The following is a 20,412-nucleotide window of genomic DNA, read 5'->3' on the forward strand; positions in this document are numbered from 1 at the left end:
ATCATTGTCGGTGATCAGGCCTGCTACCATCGTGTCGTCTGCAAACTTAATGATGGTGTTAGAGTTGTGTTTGGCCATGCAGTTGTGGGTGAACAGGGAGTACAAGAGGGGACTAAGCACACACCCCTGAGGACATGTTATAATTATCTCAAAGTCAGGCACAGGAGGTTGGTGGCACTTTAATTGGAGGAGAACGGGCTCGTGGTAGTGGCTGGAGCGCAATAGGTGGAATGGTATCAAATACATCAAACATAAGGTTTCCATGTGTTTGATGCCATTCCAGCCATTATTATGGGCGTCCTCCACTCAGCAGCCTCCACTGAGTCAGAGTATGACTATGAGTCGAGAAACCTGCCTATTTTCCTTGAAAGAACACAATGTCACTATTTCAAAGCAATACGATATTACATAGGACAAGTTAATTATTTAAAATCCTGGAAAATATTTGTAATGTTGAGCTTCTTGTTCACGTAATTCGTGCTCATGTTGGGGTTTTGTGCTAGCGCCCAATTACTCCTTGAAGGAGACGTCTCCTTGTCGGGTGTACCCAGAATGCACCACGCGGCCCGGCCCATTGTCAATTTACGGGAAACGTACACAGTGGGCCTTAATACGAATCCACTGGAGTTTCCCATCTCCTCAAAAGTATCTCTGAACACCGTCATTGAGCGGATGTTCCTTTTTCCAAAACAATGAACTTCCGGTATCGGAAGTAGCATTTGGAAATCAAAGCGACTGGCGTAGCTAAATGAAATTGAAATTCAGTCTAATCACCAATGCATTTTTAGACATTTTAACCTTTGCGCTCTATAAGTCTTGCGAATAAAGTCGCGGTCAAGGAATAATTTTGATCAAGCTGTCCGGTGTTGACATTATTCATCAACAACTTGCGATAATGACACCAGTGGTGGAGTAAGCTATTTTAACCTCACGATGAAGTATTTGGTCCTTGTTGTCTTTTGGGCTCCTTGTTGGGTCAATTGTGCGATTAAACCAAGGGCCATTGAGGAAGAAACACGGGAAAATGACCCGGAGTTAGGTGAGTACCGTTCGCTAGCGCCTAACTTAGCTAACAGACATGTTGTTGTTGCTGGTAAGGTGTCAGTCAAATGTATGCAAATTGGGCCTTTAGTTCTGTTTTTGTTATATGTTAGTTTGTTGCACCATAAAGACTATAAGCAAGAATCACTTTTCCAATACACGACACACTGACGTCACGCACAGATTCGCGCGACTCTTGGCTGCAGTAAGAAATAAATCCATACATCCAATTTGGTCACATACACATGGTTAGCAGATGTTATTTCGAGTACAGGAAGAAAATTAAAAAAAATCACAAGCATTTCGCTAAGGACTAGAAGCGAGGCAGCCCTCTGTCACCACTCTGAACATTCACAGTCTTCTTGGTAAGCAACTAGATTTGGACTTGTGTTTTAGGTTATTGGCCTGCTGAAAGGTGAAATCATCACCCAGTGTCTGGTAGAAAGCAGGTGGAACCAGGTTTTCCTCTAGGATTTTGCCTGTTCCTAGCTCCGTTAGGTTTTATTTTATCCTGAAAAACTCCCCAGTCCTTAACGATTACAAGCATACCCACTATGCTTAAATACAGAGAGTGGTATTCAGTAATGTGTTGTATTGGATTTGCACCCAATATAACACTTTGTAATTCAGGACAAAAAGTTAATTGAATTGCCACGTTTTTTGCAGTGTGACTTTAGTGCCTTGTTGCAAACAGGATGCATGTTTTGGATTACTTTTTTTTCTGTACAGGCTTCCTTTTCACTCTGTCAATTAGGTTAGTATTTTGGAGTAACTACAATGTTGTTGATCCATCCTCAGTTTTCTATCACAACCATTACTCCTGAACTTATTTAGGCTTGCCATAGCAAAGGTGTTTAATACTTATTGACTCAAGACATTTCAGCTTTTCATTTAATTCATTTGTAACAATTCCGAAAAACATAATTCCACTTTAACCTTATGGGGTTTGGTGTGTAGGCCAGTGGCCCAAAAAAGAGGACCTCTTGGCCGCAGACAAAAGAGAAAATGTTTTCTGGGTCATTTTAGATTTTCCCTGGTAAGCTAGGTTTCCATCCAATTGGCGACAGATTTTCATGTGAATATTCTAAAATCCGCATAAAACAATATGTGCATTTGTCCACCAGAGATATTTCCATCAAATCAAAGTTTATTTGTCACTTGCGCCGAATACTACAGGTGTACTAGACCTTACAGTGAAATGCTTACTTACAGGCTCTAACCAATAGTGCAAAAAAGGTATTAGGTGAACAATAGGTAAGTAAAGAAATAAAACAACAGTAAAAAGACAGGCTATATACAGTAGCGAGGCTATAAAAGTAGCGAGGCTACATACAAACACTGGTTAGTCAGGCTGATTGAGGTAGTATGTAGATATGGTTAAAGTGACTATGCATATATGATGAACAGAGAGTATCAGTAGCGTAAAAGAGGGGTGGTGGGTGGCGGGACACAATACAGATAGCCCGGTTAGCCAATGTGCAGGAGCACTGGTTGGTCAGCCCAATTGAAGTAGTATGTACATGATTGTATAGTTAAAGTGACTATGCATATATGATAAACAGAGAGTAGCAGCAGCATAAAAAGAGGGGTTGGGGGGGCACACAATGCAAATAGTCCGGGTAGCCATTTGATTACTTGTCCAGGAGTCTTGCGGCTTGGGGGTAAAAACTGTTGAGAAGCCTTTTTGTCCTAGACTTGGCACTCTGGTACTGCTCGCCATGCGGTAGTAGTGAGAACAGTCTATGACTGGGGTGGCTGGGGTCTTTGACAATTTTTAGGGCCTTCCTCTGACACTGCCTGGTGTAGAGGTCCTGGATGGCAGGCAGCTTTGCCCCAGTGATGTACTGGGCCATACGCACTACCCTCTGTAGTGCCTTGCGGTCAGAGGCCGAGCAATTGCCATACCAGGCAGTGATGCAACCAGTCTACTATGTACGTACTGTCACTGTGGGGACGACGTCCTCGATGCACTTATTGATAAAGCCAGTGACTGATGTGGTGTACTCCTCAATGCCATCGGAAGAATCCCGGAACATGTGCCAGTCTGTGATAGCAAAACAGTCCTGTAGTTTAGCATCTGCTTCATCTGACCACTTTTTTATAGACCAAGTTAATTTTTGCTTGTAAGCAGGAATCAGGAGGATAGAGTTGTGGTCAGATTTACCAAATGGAGTTCGAGGGAGAGCTTTGTACGGGTCTCTGTGTGTGGAGTACAGGTGATCTAGAATTTTTTTCCCTCTGGTTGCACATTTAACATGTTGATAGAAATTTGGTAGAACCGATTTAAGTTTCCCTGCATTAAAGTCTCCGGCCACTAGGAGCGCCGCCTCTGGGTGAGTGGTTTCCTGTTTGCTTATTTCCTTATACAGCTGACTGAGTGCGGTCTTAGTGCCAGCATCTGTCTGTGGTGGTAAATAAACAGCCACGAAAGTATAGCTGAAAACTCTCTAGGCAAGTAGTGTGGCCTGCAATTTATCACAATATACTCTACTTCAGGAGAGCAAAATCTAGAGGCTTCCTTAGATTTTGTGCACCAGCTGTTGTTTACAAATATGCACAGACCGCCCCCCCCATGTCATACTGGAGTGTGCTGTTCTGTCTTGCCGGTACAGCGTATATCCCGCTAGTTGTTATGGATAAAAGACTGTGCTTGATGACATAGTGCACATAAAAATAACTTTAGCGCTTAAAATCCTGCTAGCTGAATAAAAAATGGAAGTTAAATGGGTTTCCATTGCATTTTCAACTCTACTGATGGTTTTGTCACAAAAAATGTGTTGTATAGCGAATTTGCCCACTCCAGTATTGGCGTGTGCTCTCTAGCCAACAGCTCGCATATACAGTGAAGGTATAGCCTACATGATGAGATTATTATGGACAAAAGAGCGATATTATTTTTAAGACCCTCAATATTTTTTGGCAGCATCAAGCTCATCACCTTGCACTTTCACCACCCTGTGACGTTCATCATAATTTATTTAATCTGTAGCCTAATAAACTGCATGCTTTCCCGATGAGTCGTAGTGGGAGTACCACGCGTATCATTGCGTGTATCCAAGTTTACTTCGATATGATGGTCATTATATCAATATTTAAGCATAAAATTGTTTCCTCCGCCATTTCTCACATAATTTAATTTTACAGACACAAAAATATTCCACCTTGTCTAGTGTTTTGTCGACATTTGGAAAGTTTACCGACAAATGTTCTGTTTCCATCAGGCCTGTCATTACATTTGTTTTATCTGATGTACTTGACTTGCATAAAAAAAGTTGTATGGAAACCTGGTTACTGTCTAGTTCTTTTCATTGTCTAATTAGGAAGACTATGATTGATACACGAATCAGGTGTGTTAGTGCTGGGTTAGAAACAAGCCTGCCCATTTAAAGCTCTCCAGGACCAGGGTTGGTGACACAGGAGGTTGGTGGCACCTTTATTGGGGAGGACGGCTCGTGGTAATGGCTGGAGCAGAATGGGTGGAATGGTATCAAATACATCAAACATAAGGTTTCCATGTGTTTGATGCCATTCCATTGATGTTGTGCTGCCAGTTTCTATATATTGGTGTTACACGAGGGAGTCCAGTTATGCCTGTTTGTCCCTCTCACTCCCCTTTGACCCTGTCTTTTCTCTCAGAAGCTCTGAGTTCGTTGCTGTCTGACTTTGAGGTGCTGCCCATGTCTGGCCTCCAGCATCACTCGGTCAGGAAGAGGGACGCCCACACCCAGTCCCACCTGGAGCGCCTGATCAGCTTCAGCGCCCTCAAGAGGTAGGTGGGACAAGGTCTTCCATATGGGACTTCCACATTGAAAGCTCTGGATAAGAGCTCCTGCTAAATGACTAAAGTGTAAGGGACAAAACAGCAAAGATTCCATGCTACTCAATGGGGCGCTCTCACCTACTCACGTAACATTCAGGAGCAAGCAAACAAGTTGGGATGTTAGGAAATATTGTATGACATTTGGGGTGAGAGTCCTCCCTGCTGGGTCATATGTGTTTTAATTGTTACTAGAATGGCTTTTCCCATTGCCTAGGCCTAATGACTAAGTGCATTTATCTTCATTCGATTTTCAGTGCTTTTGTGCAATTGAAACAGACCGACCATTGACAAAGTAAAAATGTGTTTGTATCTTCAATAAACCAAAAGATATGCATTCCCCAATAAACCAAAATATGTACATTCCCCAGTAAACCAAAATATGTACATTCCTCATGTTTCTTAACATCAAACTCTGACATTTCTCTTCCGCAGACATTTCAAGCTGTACTTGACAACTAACACAGACTTGTTCACTGAGGACTTCAAAGCTGTGTTTGTAGATAAGCAAGGGAAGGAGGACCGCTATGATGTAAAGCTTCAGAACTACTTTACCGGACATCTTGTAGGTAAGTCATTAGGGTATTTGGTTGGTTTTATATGGAATAACCATATGGGTGTGTGTGAGTAGAATCCCTTAAAAGCTCTGTCTTTTGTGTGTAGGAGAGGAGCACTCCCGTGTGCAGGCACACATAGACGGGGACGAGTTCTCGGCCCACATCCTGACAGATGAGACAGAGTACAATGTAGAGGTAAATGCCCTCCCAAAATAGGAGCACTGCTTTAAAGTAGGCCAGAAAAGGTGTCTAAAAACAGTTGATAAAGTGATGCCTAAACTGTGTGTGAGAGTAAAAACGATCAGCTATTTAAACCAGCTTTTGCCCTAGTGATGGTAGACTTTATCGAACCAATCCTACTTCTTCCACCCACTTCTTCCTCTCTCATTCCTCTTCCTCCTTTTCTCCATCCCTATCCTCTCTTCCCTCTATTTACCCCATTCCCCTCCCACCTCCTCCCTCTCCTCAGCCCCTGTGGAGGTTCACCGAGGCGTCCCCCGATGGTCGTCTATTGGTGTACCGGTCAGAGGACATCAGGAACCTCAGCCGCCTGGCCTCGCCCAAGGTGTGTGGATACGTCCACGCTGGGGCCCAGGACTTACTGCCAGAGGCCGCTAGAGGTGGAGAGGCACAGGAGGGTGAGGGAGAGTGTGTGTGTGTTTGACAGTATATGCCCCATTTGTTTATGTTCGATGCGTATAGACGGGTTGCTTGTTTAAGTGTGTACACTTACACAAGCAGTCAGAAACATATGAGGCTACCTTATACAACATTATAGTGTGAGGAGGTAGGGAGGAGGATGAATCCTGGAGGAGGAGAGTAGAACAAGGAGGTGGTAGGTAGGTGGGCAGCCATTTTATCTTGTCCCAACACAGCCTCACAAAGAATAAAAGCCTTTCATGTGTAAAACCTGTGTTCCATACATGGACTGGCAACCGGGTATTATTTAAAGCTCTGATTCCTTTATGCTGCTTGTAAAATGTGAAGCTCGTTAGCTTGACAATGACCCGGGGAAAATCTTAAGGACCTCAAGACAATGTCCTCTATTCAAAACACTGTGTGGAAAATGAATGGAGGTGAATGATCTCCACAGATGAAGCTTTCCAATTAATGAGAGCTCTTGTACGTAATGCGGCTGGGCTGGACTACAGTTAGTCGCTCGTCTCTCAGTGCTGTGGCTAAAGTGAGAAAAGGGTGACTGTGTGGTACAAAATGAATGTAATAAGGGAAAGATAAATAACATTGTTAGTCTGAATTGATGCATACTATGTGGCTTCTAAGCTGGGCCAAATCTATTATTTTACAGAATAATCAGTGAACTAAAGGTAAATTGAAATGGAGGTTTATTAAAATTCTATTCCAAAATAAGTGCTTTGCTATTTTGATTAGGGATTAATGTAGGGCTGGGCGGTATACCGTATTTTACTATATACCGGTATTTATGCACGGACTGGTTTTGGTTTTTAATTTATCTTCTATGACGGTATTTTAATGTTTGGTTTGTTAAATGTGATACGCCGTGTGTAACGTCAATTTTTATAGTCTACTCCGCTACTTGAGTCATCCCTCTCCGCTCTCTCTCTCTCCATGCTGCTTTCCACACAGACCTAGTCCCACCTCCTGTCACTCAAGGAGCGCATTTGTTGTTGCTTGTCGTTCAGTCTGCATGGTCAATGCAGCACATGCAACAATGTTGTTTCCACTTTGATCTTAATATAAATCCACAAGCCTTCTATATTTACAATATTAGTTTGTGTTTCCTATATCTGCAAACAGCTAGTTTGTATTTTCTTAGCAAGTTAAGCTAATTCGTGTTAGGCATTAATGCTAATCGCTAGTTAGGTGGCTAGCTAACTAGCTAATAAAAGTACCGAGTCAGAGCAAACGTAGCTAGCTAATACAACCTGATACCAGTACTGGTGGAGGCTTAAATCAGCATGTTGTTTGTGCAACATTATCTTCTAAAACAAAGAGGAATAGGCGAAGAATTAATATGTTGGCTATATGAATAAAGATTTAATGTAGCCAAAGATTATAAGGTCCCCTAGGAAACACTGAACATCACTTTGGTTCCTACGCTGTCACAATAACTGTCCATGGCATTTTAATTCGTTGTCATGTCAAACAACACTGTATTCAAAGTGCCCACTATTATTTATTTTCTAACTATATAATTAAAATAAACATTCTATTTCCATGATTCCAAAAGATCACCCAAGTGTTTTGATCGCAATTGCAACTGCTTCTAATTAGTTTATACATAATCAAATGTGAGAACAAGGGCATCTAATAGTTGGAAACTGAAGAAGTGGCCTCATTCATTCTCCCATCTGTGACATCCTACAGTAGTTTTATTTCTTTCTCTCTCTCTCTCGTCTCTCCATAGATTCCCTCCACAGAGCAAAGAGAGCAGCCCACAACCACAAGAAGAACACCTGTCCTCTAGCCCTGGTGGCCGACTACCGCTTCTTCAAACACATGGGCCGTGGAGAGGAGAGCATCACACTCAACTACCTGGTGAGAGGACCCTTAACCTATTGGCACTTAGGGTTGAAAAATTCCAGTAACTTTCCCTAAGTTCCCTGGTTTTCCAGAAATCCTGGTTGGAAGATTTGGGAATTATGAGGGAATAAACTGGGATTTCTGGGGAAATTACCAGAATTTAGCAACCCTATTAGCACTATGTTGTCAGTACAGTGCATTCAGAAAGTATTCCCGCCTAAGGCTGTTGGGTGACCTATAGGCGAGGCCTACTATATTTATTTTGCAACTTTCCATTGCTTCTCTTTACAACATGAGTATAGCCTACCTGGCTGGTATGAAAAATGAACCACGGGAAAAGCGTCCTCCATTCACTGGCCGCAAAAATCCGAGGCATTATCAAGTGCTTGTGAAATTGTGAATGAGAGACTGCTGAAGTGTGTGCCGTCTGCGACAATAACAAAGCAGAGATGATGCATTTCATGTAACTTTTTTCAAATCATCATTAGTCACATCATGCAGCCTTAGCATGTATTAAAAATCAAAACATAAAGCCCAACGTTTATCACAACTAAAGTTGCATAAATAACTCTAAATTAAGCATATAGGAAGACCTGTTTCTTTGTTTACCGATCACCACAGACCACATGTGCGCACTCCCTCAAATCATTTGGAGAACATATCCTTTCTATTTTATTTAGCTTTGTTCAATTGTATTCTTTATACTATAAAATAATATTAAATAATGGCATGGAATTCTAAGCAAATCTTGTCTGCTAAAATCAAACTAGTGTAGCCCACAGCCATATGGCATAGCCAGATCAGGGCCTAACATAAGGACAACTCAGAGTATGCTATTCTGTTTTTCTGAAATACACATTTTCTTCATATCATGTTTCTTTCAGCCTGTCTAAAATAAGTAATGGATTTATTGTGATGGTGTAGGCTATATATTGCATGGATTTATTAGACTTTTTAAAATGTCGATGTTCCAAAGGTCTGCATCAGTGGCTTGTCTTTGTTAATTAACGGTAAATTACCATGAGACCGGCAGTTATTTGCTTGACAATCACTGCCTGACAAAATGTTATGACCACCACAACCCTGTTCAGACCCCTTAACCTTTTCCACATTGTTGTTACAGCCTGAATTTTAAATAGATTAAACTGAGATTTTGTGTCACTCACCTACACACAATACCCCATAATGTCAAAGGGGATTATTTATTTAAATTAAAAATGAAAAGCTGAAATGTCTTGAGTCAATAAGTATTCAACCCCTTTGTTCTGGCGAGCCAAAATAAGTTCCTGAAGTAAAAATGTGCTTAACAAGTCACATAATAAGTTGCATGGACTTGCAAAAATGTCTAAAAACATGTTTTCACTTCGTCACTATGGGGTATTGTGTATAGCTGGGCAAGAAAAAATAAATAAATAGAATCCATTTTGAATTCAGATTGTAACACAACAAAATGTGGAATAAGTCTTGGGGTATGAATACGTTCTGTATGAATACATTCTGAATGCACTGTAGATCTGAGCGGTATTGTGGTCAGAATTGTACCTAGCCTATCAAAGGGAGGAGCTATCTGCTCTCATAATGCCAATACCTACTCCATCCTTTTAGGCCTTCATGAAGGGCCTGGAAGTAGGGCCTTGGGGTCCATTGGAAATATGTAGTGCCTCAAAGAGCCACTGTCCAAGAACGGGCATAATCTGGCAAATGGCCCTTATTGTCATTGTGAACAGTATCATTCTACAGTACTAATTACGGTCTGTTGCGTTTCTTCTAGATTGAGTTGATTGACAGAGTGGATGACATGTACAGGAACACAACCTGGGATGACGAGTTCACAGGATACGGTGTTCAGATCCAACAGGTGAGGACAACTGTTACACTTCCGTGTGTAGTAGCAGCAGCAGTAGTAGGCGGCAAGACCATGTTTGGCATTTCTCCATCACTACAGACAACATAATCTCAGTGTGTAATGTGTCAGTGCTGGGTGGAGAAGTGAGGTCGTATGTCTGTAGTACTCTAATTGAATTTGGAAAAGCATTTTTGGAGCAGACAGTGAAAGCGCTTTGTGTGGAAAAGCGGGTGGAGAAGTTCAATTGGTTCCTCTCGCTCGGGGGATGAATGGCGACACTGTGCATCTACTACAAATCCGCCGCTCTCTCACTGAAAAGATATGCTGTGGCGGTCCATGCTCCATTTCTTCTCCTGACCTTCAATCTGATATCTTGTACAGAGCATTATGGGTACTGTAGTACATGCTGCAACCTTAAATGGGGTTTAAGAAGTTGTAATGTGCTGGTTGTAGATCATCATCAACAAGGAGCCGACCAATGCGCCGCTTGGCCAGGCTGGGCCGGGCTGGACCCACTACAATATGAAGGGAAGCCCCATCCAAGGCAAGGAGGTGTGGGATGTCAAGAAACTGCTGGAGGTGAGACATTACTACTGATCTGAAAGGAGAGTGGAATCTACACAGTGTGCTAGTATGTAGGAAGGTCATTCCCCTAGCCTGGTCCCAGATCAGCAACTAACTGGCAAGAAGGCACAAACTGATCTGGGACCAGGCTAGAATAAACGTATCAATTGTAGGATATTCTTTACAAAATATGATTAGGTCACTGTATGGTCTACAACTCTCAAATCAACTTTGGACTTCGAAGCCAGTTCCACTGCATTTATTCATTGATCCCCTCTAATCAGGAACTGATTTAGACTTGGGACACCAGGTGGGTACAATTAGTTATAAGCAGGCTCCGGACCTCGTATTGGTAAGAGTTGAATACCCCAGGTCTATACGTTGTAAAACTTTAGAAGCATTTTTTTTGAAAGAGGACTAAACATGACTGGCAACAAAAAATGTCCTCATCAGTAGGGAATATGCTAGCTAACTAGTATTGTTTTTTAAACTTTCCAATCCCTTTCATTGTCTCCAGCAATTCAGCTCGGATATAGCGGACAATGCTAGCACTGTGTGCCTGGCCCACCTGTTCACCTACCAGGACTTTGACGAGGGGACACTGGGCCTGGCCTACGTGGCCCCCTCTAAGGCCCAGGCTCTGGGGGGCCTCTGCCCCAAACGTAAGGCTCAGCCTCTCACAGACATCCTCTCATTTTAGATCAAATTAGTATGATTATTATGATGAGTGTTTTGATAATGGAGTGATACATTCATAAGAGCTTGCTCCTATATTTCTAGTCTGATTTCTCTTCCTTTTTGTTTTCTGCAGCTTACTATCCATCTCAATCCGCCAAGAAACCCAGCTACCTCAACACTGGTTTAACCAGCACCAAGAATTATGGCAAAACCATTCTAACCAAGGTAGGTTCCTCATTGAGTTGAATTTAGTCATACTACTGTATTTCTATGGTATCTGAACCCTCTGTCGAATACACTAGAACAAGGGCTGAAAAACTCCCTGTATTGTGTAATTCATGAGCTCTTTCTGAGTCATAGGTCAGATGATTTAGCACTGCCTTGTGGCCTTTCAATATGATGATTTGTGCTGTTGTCTGATGACGTGATGGATCGAATAGTCTGTGGGGCACTTTGTGTTGGGTCATGGGTTGAACAGGCAGCATTATAAATGTGACTAATGAATAATGACTTGAGACCTTACAAGACCCTCTTTAGGTCAATGCACCTCTGATATCCTACTGAGAGAACTTGCTTTTATAGCCCGAAGATAATAGATCATGTAATAATTTCTGTATTATTTAATTGTTGCAAGTCAATGTATAGTTTCCAAACATTAAACTTAGCTTCTTTTTCGTCCCCCCCCCCCACCAGGAAGCAGATTTGGTGACAACCCATGAATTGGGCCATAACTTTGGGGCGGAGCACGACCCTGACAACATCCCCTACTGTGCCCCAAGCGATGACCATGGGGGCAAGTTTGTCATGTACCCTATCGCTGTGAGCGGGGACCACTACAACAACAAGGTACAGCTCTTGCATACTTCAAATGAGGAGATCTTCTGTCAAATGACTCATCAGTTACCTTCTTCCTTTCTCTCCCTTCTTCTCCACACAGCGTTTCTCCGACTGCAGTAAGATCTCCATAGGTAAGACGCTGCGCTTCAAGGCCCCTATCTGCTTCAAGGAGAGGAACAGCAAGGTGTGTGGGAATTCCCGCGTGGAGGAGGGGGAGGAGTGCGACCCGGGCATGCTGCACCGCAACAACGACCCGTGCTGCTCCGCCGACTGCAAGTTCAGGCCCGAGTCCCAGTGCAGGTAGAAACACGCCACACACACCCCAAAATGGCTGCCTCGGAGTGCAGTAATTAATGTGGTAGGATGACATTTACAAGGGCTTTGCTGAATTCCCGCCTTTCTTTACTTACTGGCTGACATTATTGTCCCCTTGGGGGAACAGGTACATGTAAGAAGGTGATTACATATATTACATTTTGCATATTATACAGTAAACCGGTCAAATCAACTGACAATTTCTTAGTCAACTGGCATTGATGTGCCAATGCACATTGCATTTGTTTGATTCAAGCAGTATCCAGTAGCCTACCTCTCTAGTGTCTTGAGCAACTCTCGAGCAGCCTGAGCAAGCGAGGTGCATATACACTGCTAAGCTGCTTACTAACATTCACAACATGTGAACTGAGGTTGTGTACTATTTTTCTGTGTTCCGGTACATCCAGTGACAGGAATAGTCCGTGCTGTAAGAAATGCAAGTTTGAGCAGGCAGGGAAGACGTGCCAGGAGCCCATCAACGCCACCTGTAAAGGCATGTCCCTCTGCACAGGTAAGCCCCCCCCCTACTGGACATACACAGGACTGCCACGGCTAGACGGACAGATGGGATTAATTTTTTGATTTGTCATTGATGCTTTGTAATGCATGGCTCCCTTGTAAAAGATGCTTTGTTTTTGATGGGACTCTCCCCTGCTTAAATAAAGGTTCGATAAAATAAACTCCAGCTTTTCTGACATTTTCCTCTTCAACATAACAATTTATTTATTTTTATTTTCCCTTTATTTAACCAGGCAAGTCAGTTAAGAACACATTCATATTTACAATGACGGCCTAGGAACAGTGGGGTAACTGCCTTGTTCAGGGGCAGAACGGCAGATTTTAACCTTGTCAGCTCGGGGATTTGATCTTGCAACCTTTCGGTTAATGGCCCAACGCTGTAACCACTAGTCTACCTGCCGCCCAATGACTCATGATCTGCTATGTAAGATATGTTGGAACAAAATCCTCTAGCTGGATAGGTCCCCAGGTCTTGCTGTTGAGACATCTGTTGGTATTTTTGACTGACTCACTGTGTGTTGTACTATCCATCCCCTTAGGTGACAGCAGTGAGTGCCCAGCCCCAGACAACGCTCCGGACAATACCATCTGTGTGGACAGTGGGAGGTGCAGAGCCGGGGAGTGCATGACCTTCTGTGAGGCCGTGCAGAACCTGCTGCCCTGTGCTTGTAATGGTACGACCCTCTAGCAGACACACTGCTACAATATAGACTGACACCGCTGACCAGTTCCATGGTGTACCCATCGAAATACAACTGTAGAGAGACTGATGTCTACGTTCTCTCTTCGGTGTACCCAGCATAGAAATAGATTCTATAGATTCTATTTCTATGGTACCCAATATCTTGCATTAGAAATTATTTGTTCTTTATTTGATTTGATGCCTCGCAAGTTGACATTTTGAAACCCAAAGCCTTGAATTTGATTCCTGACAATATACTGTAAATAATTGATATTCTGAGAAAGGGACAGGTAGCAGTAAAGCACATGTGGTCCAGGCTGTCTTTAACCCCAACCTGACCTCTCTCGACTCTTCCAGAGACATACGACTCGTGTAAGGTGTGCTGTCGGGACAAAAATGGTGCCTGCACTCCTTTCGTCAAAAGCGACGGGAACGTCCTGTATCTGCGCAAGGGGAAACCCTGTACCGTGGGCTTCTGTGATGAGGCCGTGAGTGACTGACCTCTTCCTTTTTAGCATTGCCCTTTTTACCTCTACTCACACTTAATGGACACGGGCTATAATTCATAGTTTCAACACATTTCACTTCAATAATACATTAAAATCGAAATAAGAAAACATTTTGACACAAAGAAAACATTTAGAAAAGATTATATTGAAAGTTACCGCTTTTAATAAAAAAACTTCTGACAATGATGAGACAGTATATTGATTTGTCTGTTTGTTTCAGGGTAGATGCATGAAGCAAGTCCAGGATGTGATCGAGCGGTTGTGGGATTTCATCGACAAGCTGGACATCAACACATTCGGTGAGTGGCGATGCAGTGAGGGGGTAGCTTCGAGGTCTATACTAGACGTTGTGATTGACTTGAAAGGCTTCTCGGAGTTGAAGTATTTTTCTCTCTCTCATAGGGAAGTTCCTAGCAGACAATATAGTGGGCTCAGTGGTGGTGTTCTCTCTAGTCTTCTGGATCCCTCTCAGCATCCTGGTGCACTGTGTGGTGAGACCTGAACCCAAAACACTTCGCACACCAATACCAGACTTACCTCAACCCTTCCTTCAGGGCAAAGATTCCTCGGATCAATTGTTTAGTGATGACGAAAATAGCAGATACGCTTATCATGTTAAATATATAAATCAGTGGGGGCCTCCCGAGTGGCGCAGTGGTCTTAGGCACTGCGTCGCATTACTTGAGGCGTCTATAGACCCGAGTTCGATCCCAGGCTGTATCACAGCCGGCCGTGACCATTAGGCGGCGCACTATTTGCCCAGCGTCATCCGGGTTAGGGGAGGGTTTAGCCGGCCGAGATTTCCTTGTCCCATCGCGCTTTAGCGACTCCTTGTGGCGGGCCGGGCGCCTGCAAATTGACGTCGGTCGCCAGCTGGACGGTGTTTCCTCCGACACATTGGTGAGGTTGGCTCCCGGGTTAAGCGAGCAGTGTGTCAAGAAGCAGTGCGGCTTGGCAGGGTCGTGTTTCGGAGGACGCTTAGCTCTCGACCTTCACCTCTCCTGAGTCCATAGGGGAGTTGCAGTGATGGGACAAGACTGTAACTACCGATTGGATATCACAAAATTGGGGTAAAAGTACAACATAAATATATACACTGCTCAAAAAAATAAAGGGAACACTAAAATAACACATCCTAGATCTGAATGAATGAAATATTCTTATTAAATACTTTTTTCTTTACATAGTTGAATGTGCTGACAACAAAATCACACAAAAATGATCAATGGAAATCAAATTTATCAACCCATGGAGGTCTGGATTTGGAGTCACACTCAAAATTTAAAGTGGAAAACCACACTACAGGCTGATCCAACTTTGATGTAATGTCCTTAAAACAAGTCAAAATGAGGCTCAGTAGTGTGTGTGGCCTACACGTGCCTGTATGACCTCCCTACAACGCCTGGGCATGCTCCTGATGAGGTGGCGGATGGTCTCCTGAGGGATCTCCTCCCAGACCTGGACTAAAGCATCCACCAACTCCTGGACAGTCTGTGGTGCAACGTGGCGTTGGTGGATGGAGCGAGACATGATGTCCCAGATGTACTCAATTGGATTCAGGTCTGGGGAACAGGCGGGCCAGTCCATAGCATCAATGCCTTCCTCTTGCAGGAACTGCTGACACACTCCAGCCACATGAGGTCTAGCATTGTCTTGCATTAGGAGGAACCCAGGGCCAACCGCACCAGCATATGGTCTCACAGGGGGTCTGAGGATCTCATCTCGGTACCTAATGGCAGTCAGGCTACCTCTGGCGAGCACATGGAGGGCTGTGCGGCCCCCCAAAGAAATGCCACCCCACACCATGACTGACCCACCGCCAAACCGGTCATGCTGGAGGATGTTGCAGGCAGCAGAACGTTCTCCACGGCGTCTCCAGACTCTGTCACGTCGTCTGTCACATGTGCTCATGTGCTCAGTGTGAACCTGCTTTCATCTGTGAAGAGCACAGGGCGCCAGTGGCGAATTTGCCAATCTTGGTGTTCTCTGGAAAATGCCAAACGTCCTGCACGGTGTTGGGCTGTAAGCACAACCCCCACCTGTGGATGTCGGGCCCTCATACCACCCTCATGGAGTCTGTTTCTGACCGTTTGAGCAGACACATGCACATTTGTGGCCTGCTGGAGATCATTTTGCAGGGCTCTGGCAGTGCTCCACCTGCTCCTCCTTGCACAAAGGCGGAGGTAGCGGTCCTGCTGCTGGGTTGTTGCCCTCCTACGGCCTCCTCCACGTCTCCTGATGTACTGGCCTGTCTCCTGGTAGCGCCTCCATGCTCTGGACACTACGCTGACAGACACAGCAAACCTTCTTGCCACAGCTCGCATTGATGTGCCATCCTGGATGAGCTGCACTACCTGAGCCACTTGTGTGGGTTGTAGACTCCGTCTACAACCCACACATGCTACCACTAGAGTGAAAGCACCGCCAGCATTCAAAAGTGACCAAAACATCAGCCAGGAAGCATATGAACTGAGAAGTGGTCTGTGGTCACCACCTGCAGAACCACTCCTTTATTGGGGGTGTCTTGCTAATTGCCTATAATTTCCACCTTTTGTCTATTCCATTTGCACAACAGCATGTGACATGTGTGATTGACTTGGAGTTACAGTGTGATTGACTTGGAGTTACATTGTGTTGTTTAAGTGTTCCCTTTATTTTTTTGAGCAGTGTATATATCTATATCAAACCCTTGCTTGTCTATACATCTTGTTGTCCAGTAGAGATCTGTATAAGATATTTTGCTTTCAAAGCCCACCTGGTGCATTGTTGATAAAGACACAATCATTTTAACTGTTTATACACTAATGGGATACTTACTGTTTTTCATTTCTGTAGGATAAAAATCTGGACAAGGAGTATGAGGAGAACACCAAGACCATGTACTTCCCCAGCGTAAGTCCTTGAAGCTTCCTATGCCCTCATGTTCACTACTGACCACGTGTGCTAGGTTTGAACTTTGAAGTCGCACTCGCTATAACACGTTATCCCTTTTATAGAAACCTCATACTACTAGAGAGCACGCAGTCTTATTTGCTCACCTGCAGTTATTTGCCCAATTCCAAAATCGACCCCGACCCTAGGCTGGATCCCCTAGATCTAACAGGACTGCATAAGTGTAAGCAGTAAGGGGTGAAGATTCCACCAAGCCTATCAGAGGGCAAGTTGGTGTGAGAACCATATGTTATTAACCATACAATCTTTTCAGATTTACAAGTGCATAGGGGCAAGGGTTTAGGAATGGATTTGGAACTGGGCCGTAGTTAGCCCATACGCAGCATGAATGGTTTCTATGCAGTAGCACGTCTGGTGGCCTCACAGGGCTGACTTGAAGAGGAGAGGTTAATCTCAACGTTCCCTGGTGAAATAAAGGATAAATAAGTCAACTGTGGGATATTTGGGTTGCAATGACCTGTTCCGTCACTGTTCCGTTTGCCTTGGCCCCTCGCGGAACTGCAGCAGATGGTTGAGGTACCTGTACTTAGTAGAGCTCCACCCTCAGGTGAGTGTGTGCGGTGTGGAGGGGGGTGTGTGTCACAAGGATGCGTGACGTGTGTGAGGAGTGCACCGTGTTGTCTTTGTGAGGTCGTTTGTCGACCTTGTTGCATGGAGCCAGAGTGTCCGAGTTGTTGGGCTGCAAGGTGGACTGTTCAGTTGTAATGGTGCGGACAGACTGGGTCCGTTCCATTTAATCTCCGCCAGTTTACTTGGAAATAATGAACAGTTTCACTTTATTTTCCAAGGTGTCCTTTTTTTTTTTCTTCCCCCAAGCCATGACGAATTGAGTTAAAAAGGATCAGACCCCAGTTACAGGCAGTTAGTCAAACACAACCCTGACTCTACTACCTCCCTCCAGAACGCAGAGATGCTGAGCAGCCTCGAGTCGGCCTCCGTCCGCATCGTCAAGCCACCTCCGCCTCCCACCTTCTTCTCCGCCGCTCGGATCCCACCCCACTCCCTTCCTCCTCTACCCCCAACGGGCCCGTCTGCCTCAGGCAGCAGCAGTACCCCAGCCCCAGGCTCGGCTTCGGGCCTTGGCCCGTCCTCGGGGAGCGTAGTGGTGGCGGGGGAGGGCCCACGGATGGCCACCATCCAGGAGGATCCCAGCTGCGACTCTCACCTCGACAAGGACGACTTCCCTCCTCGCGGAGGCTCCAACGCCACCAAGTCTTCATACGAGGACCTGACGGCGGAGCAGAGCACGCCACGCTCGGGCCGCCACGACAAGCGCCGCCTCAAGAGGCAGGCCTGCGTGGTGGACAGTAAAGAGACCCAGTGCTGAGGGAACATGTGTTTGTATATGTACGCACACAGTCGTGCGCACGTACTGGCAGACCTACGCACGTACACAGACACACTCACAATTGTACATGAGGGAACATGTGCGCACGCGCACACAGTCCAGAATAGATACAGTATGTAGGTACACGCATACAGACACTCATGTATATCCATGCGCATAATAGATTACACTATAATAGTAGATGCTGGTAACTGCCAAAATAAAGGAAACACTTGAGTAAATGAGGGATACAAAGTATATCAAAAGCGGGTGCTTCCACACAGGTCTGGTCCTGTGTTAATTAAGCAATTAAATGTATAAAAATGCCCAGTTCCCAATTATTTTGGCTACCATGGCTAAAAGGAATCTCTGTGACTTTGAGAGGGGTCTCAAAGGAGCGGTTTAAAGGGTGTGTGTGTCACCAAATCAACCCAATTGAAAACTTAAAGGGAAATTCTGGAGTGGCGCCTGAGACGGCGGTTTTTCACCACCATCAACAAAACACCAAATTATGGAATTTCTTGTGGAAGAATTGTGTTGTATCCATACAATAAAATCCCAGACACTTGTAGAATATATACTAAGGCACATTGAAAATGACCTGGCGGCTCGTGGGTGACTCAACGTCCTACCAAGACCTTGTCTGTGTTTCTTTTAGTTTGGCAGATACCTGTACATGCATACATGACTAAACATTGCACACGCACTGTTATAGTACACACAAACACCCACTCATAGACTAAAACTTGTTACACAGCACTGGCAGCAACACAGTATCTAGCAGGACTCTTTAGGGGCTGCTACATCTAGATTCTATAAGGTCAATTTGGAAGACTTGCGTACAACCAAAATAGGTGCTTATCATGAGTATAGTAATGTTCTGACGCCAGTGACTGATGTTTTAGAATAGCCTAGATACCGAATGATTTGTGCCTTGTTAGTTTCAAGAGTCAAAGCCAAGTGCTTTCTTTGGCACCACTCACTCCGATACAGTCCAGACAGTCTAGTTTTTGGACATGTTCTTTTGAATGACTTGACTGGCAGAATGGGTTGATTAACAGCTGGGCCAGTTGATATACCACTGCCATGACTGTGAACTATTGGTTAGGCTTAGTGTGTCGTCTTAGAATCATGCTAAGGTTAAAAGTAAAATGTGCTATTGTAAATGTCTGTTTAGTCACCTCATGTCAGTAAGAAAATGATTTGCCTTTATTTCTGATATTGCTTGTTTTTTTCCCCCCACAGTCCCCCCCGCCAAAATTCACCTCGTTAACCATGCATGTAATATTGCCGTAGGTAATTCAGCTGTCAAAGGGTAGTGTTAAAACGTAGAGGACTGGTTTAACCGTTGCCCAGGAAGATATTGTTCTCTGGTAATTTAAACACAACAGGAAATGAAGATTTGTGAAACGGGCACCGACTGAGGTTATTAGTTATTCTGGGCAGAATACCAGGTGAAGTCAGAGCGCTGCACCAAACCTACCTAACCGTTGTCTCCACTCTATTCAAGTAATGATTGTTTCATTTGTAGTGAAATAATTATGAAACGTTTTTATATTGTTGTGTATGGCCTTGTTGATTACACTGGTGTGACCTATGAACTTTTGTTCTTCATCCCAAAGGTTGCAAATAATGCAAAAGTCAAGTTATTTCACCATTCATTCAACACATTGGAAGATGAGGGACTGTTCATTCATTGCATTCAGACATTGTTTGTAGACCAACTTCTGATTTATTTACATTTTTTTATCCACAACACTAGTGCCTTATTTCTGAAGTTGAGCCTAAATGTTTCTCATTTTGACCACCACTCCTTATTTCTGTATGTACTGTAGGCAATGGGAATGTCACAATATCACCCCAGATGGAAATTGTGCTTCCGAATGGGAAATGATATTTCTAAGCCCCTCTTTGGAATATTCTTGTGCCAATGATGAATGAATACCTATCAGCTTGTAGAATCTTTTCACCATTTCCTGCATATTAGGTGATAAGTACTTGCGTATATGTTGAAATGTTTGCTTGTGGGCCAAGGGCGTTCTGCAGCTTTGTTATAATATTAGCCTATTGTCCACATATCTTGAGTATAAGCCTACATCATAGTATTAGCTCTGAGATGCGAGGGGAAACTCCTTGACTCTGTCTTCTGACTGTCCCGTTTCATTTTCAGGGTGTCGTGAATGACCTGGATTAATAAAATGTGTACACCCACTTGAAACCGGCTTCTTGCTTACAGTGAAACACACATTCTAAAAATAAAGAATGT

At 44.1% G+C, this 20,412-nt stretch overlaps 1 protein-coding gene across 4 annotated transcripts; it reads left to right on the forward strand.

Annotated features, from left to right (window-relative positions):
• The first annotated feature begins 700 nt into the window (after nucleotides 1–700).
• Nucleotides 701–20,357, forward strand: adam17a (ADAM metallopeptidase domain 17a). 4 transcript variants are annotated; one of them, XR_005472667.1, is made up of 19 exons: nucleotides 701–1,039; nucleotides 4,678–4,810; nucleotides 5,294–5,427; nucleotides 5,522–5,610; nucleotides 5,885–6,053; nucleotides 7,802–7,932; nucleotides 9,689–9,775; nucleotides 10,217–10,342; nucleotides 10,845–10,989; nucleotides 11,139–11,230; nucleotides 11,699–11,851; nucleotides 11,943–12,142; nucleotides 12,565–12,668; nucleotides 13,216–13,350; nucleotides 13,716–13,846; nucleotides 14,093–14,166; nucleotides 14,270–14,358; nucleotides 16,703–16,759; nucleotides 17,721–17,781. XR_005472667.1 is itself a non-coding variant. In XM_038967051.1 (19 exons), exons 1-19 carry the CDS (start codon nucleotides 934–936, stop codon nucleotides 18,144–18,146), a joined length of 2,586 nt encoding a protein of 861 aa, XP_038822979.1. In that variant the 5' UTR covers nucleotides 701–933; the 3' UTR covers nucleotides 18,147–20,357. The 4 variants fall into 4 exon arrangements, 3 of the variants coding, with proteins under 3 accessions (XP_038822979.1, XP_038822980.1, XP_038822981.1); XM_038967051.1 differs by having other exon boundaries at nucleotides 14,088–14,166; nucleotides 17,721–20,357; XM_038967052.1 differs by having other exon boundaries at nucleotides 4,681–4,810; nucleotides 14,088–14,166; nucleotides 17,721–20,357.
• Nucleotides 20,358–20,412: the final 55 nt, after the last annotated feature.

The sequence above is a fragment of the Salvelinus namaycush genome, chromosome 28, assembly GCF_016432855.1.
Source record: "Salvelinus namaycush isolate Seneca chromosome 28, SaNama_1.0, whole genome shotgun sequence".
Lineage (NCBI taxonomy): Eukaryota > Metazoa > Chordata > Actinopteri > Salmoniformes > Salmonidae > Salvelinus > Salvelinus namaycush.

Excerpts from the sequence above, each read along its gene's own strand:
- adam17a (XM_038967051.1), top strand. The coding sequence starts at position 934 with ATGAAGTATTTGGTCCTTGTTGTCTTTTGGGCTCCTTGTTGGGTCAAT. Across the intron at positions 11,231-11,698 it reads GCAAAACCATTCTAACCAAG|GAAGCAGATTTGGTGACAAC; the intron begins GTAGGTTCCTCA and ends CCCCCCCACCAG. Across the intron at positions 13,351-13,715 it reads GCTGCCCTGTGCTTGTAATG|AGACATACGACTCGTGTAAG; the intron begins GTACGACCCTCT and ends CGACTCTTCCAG.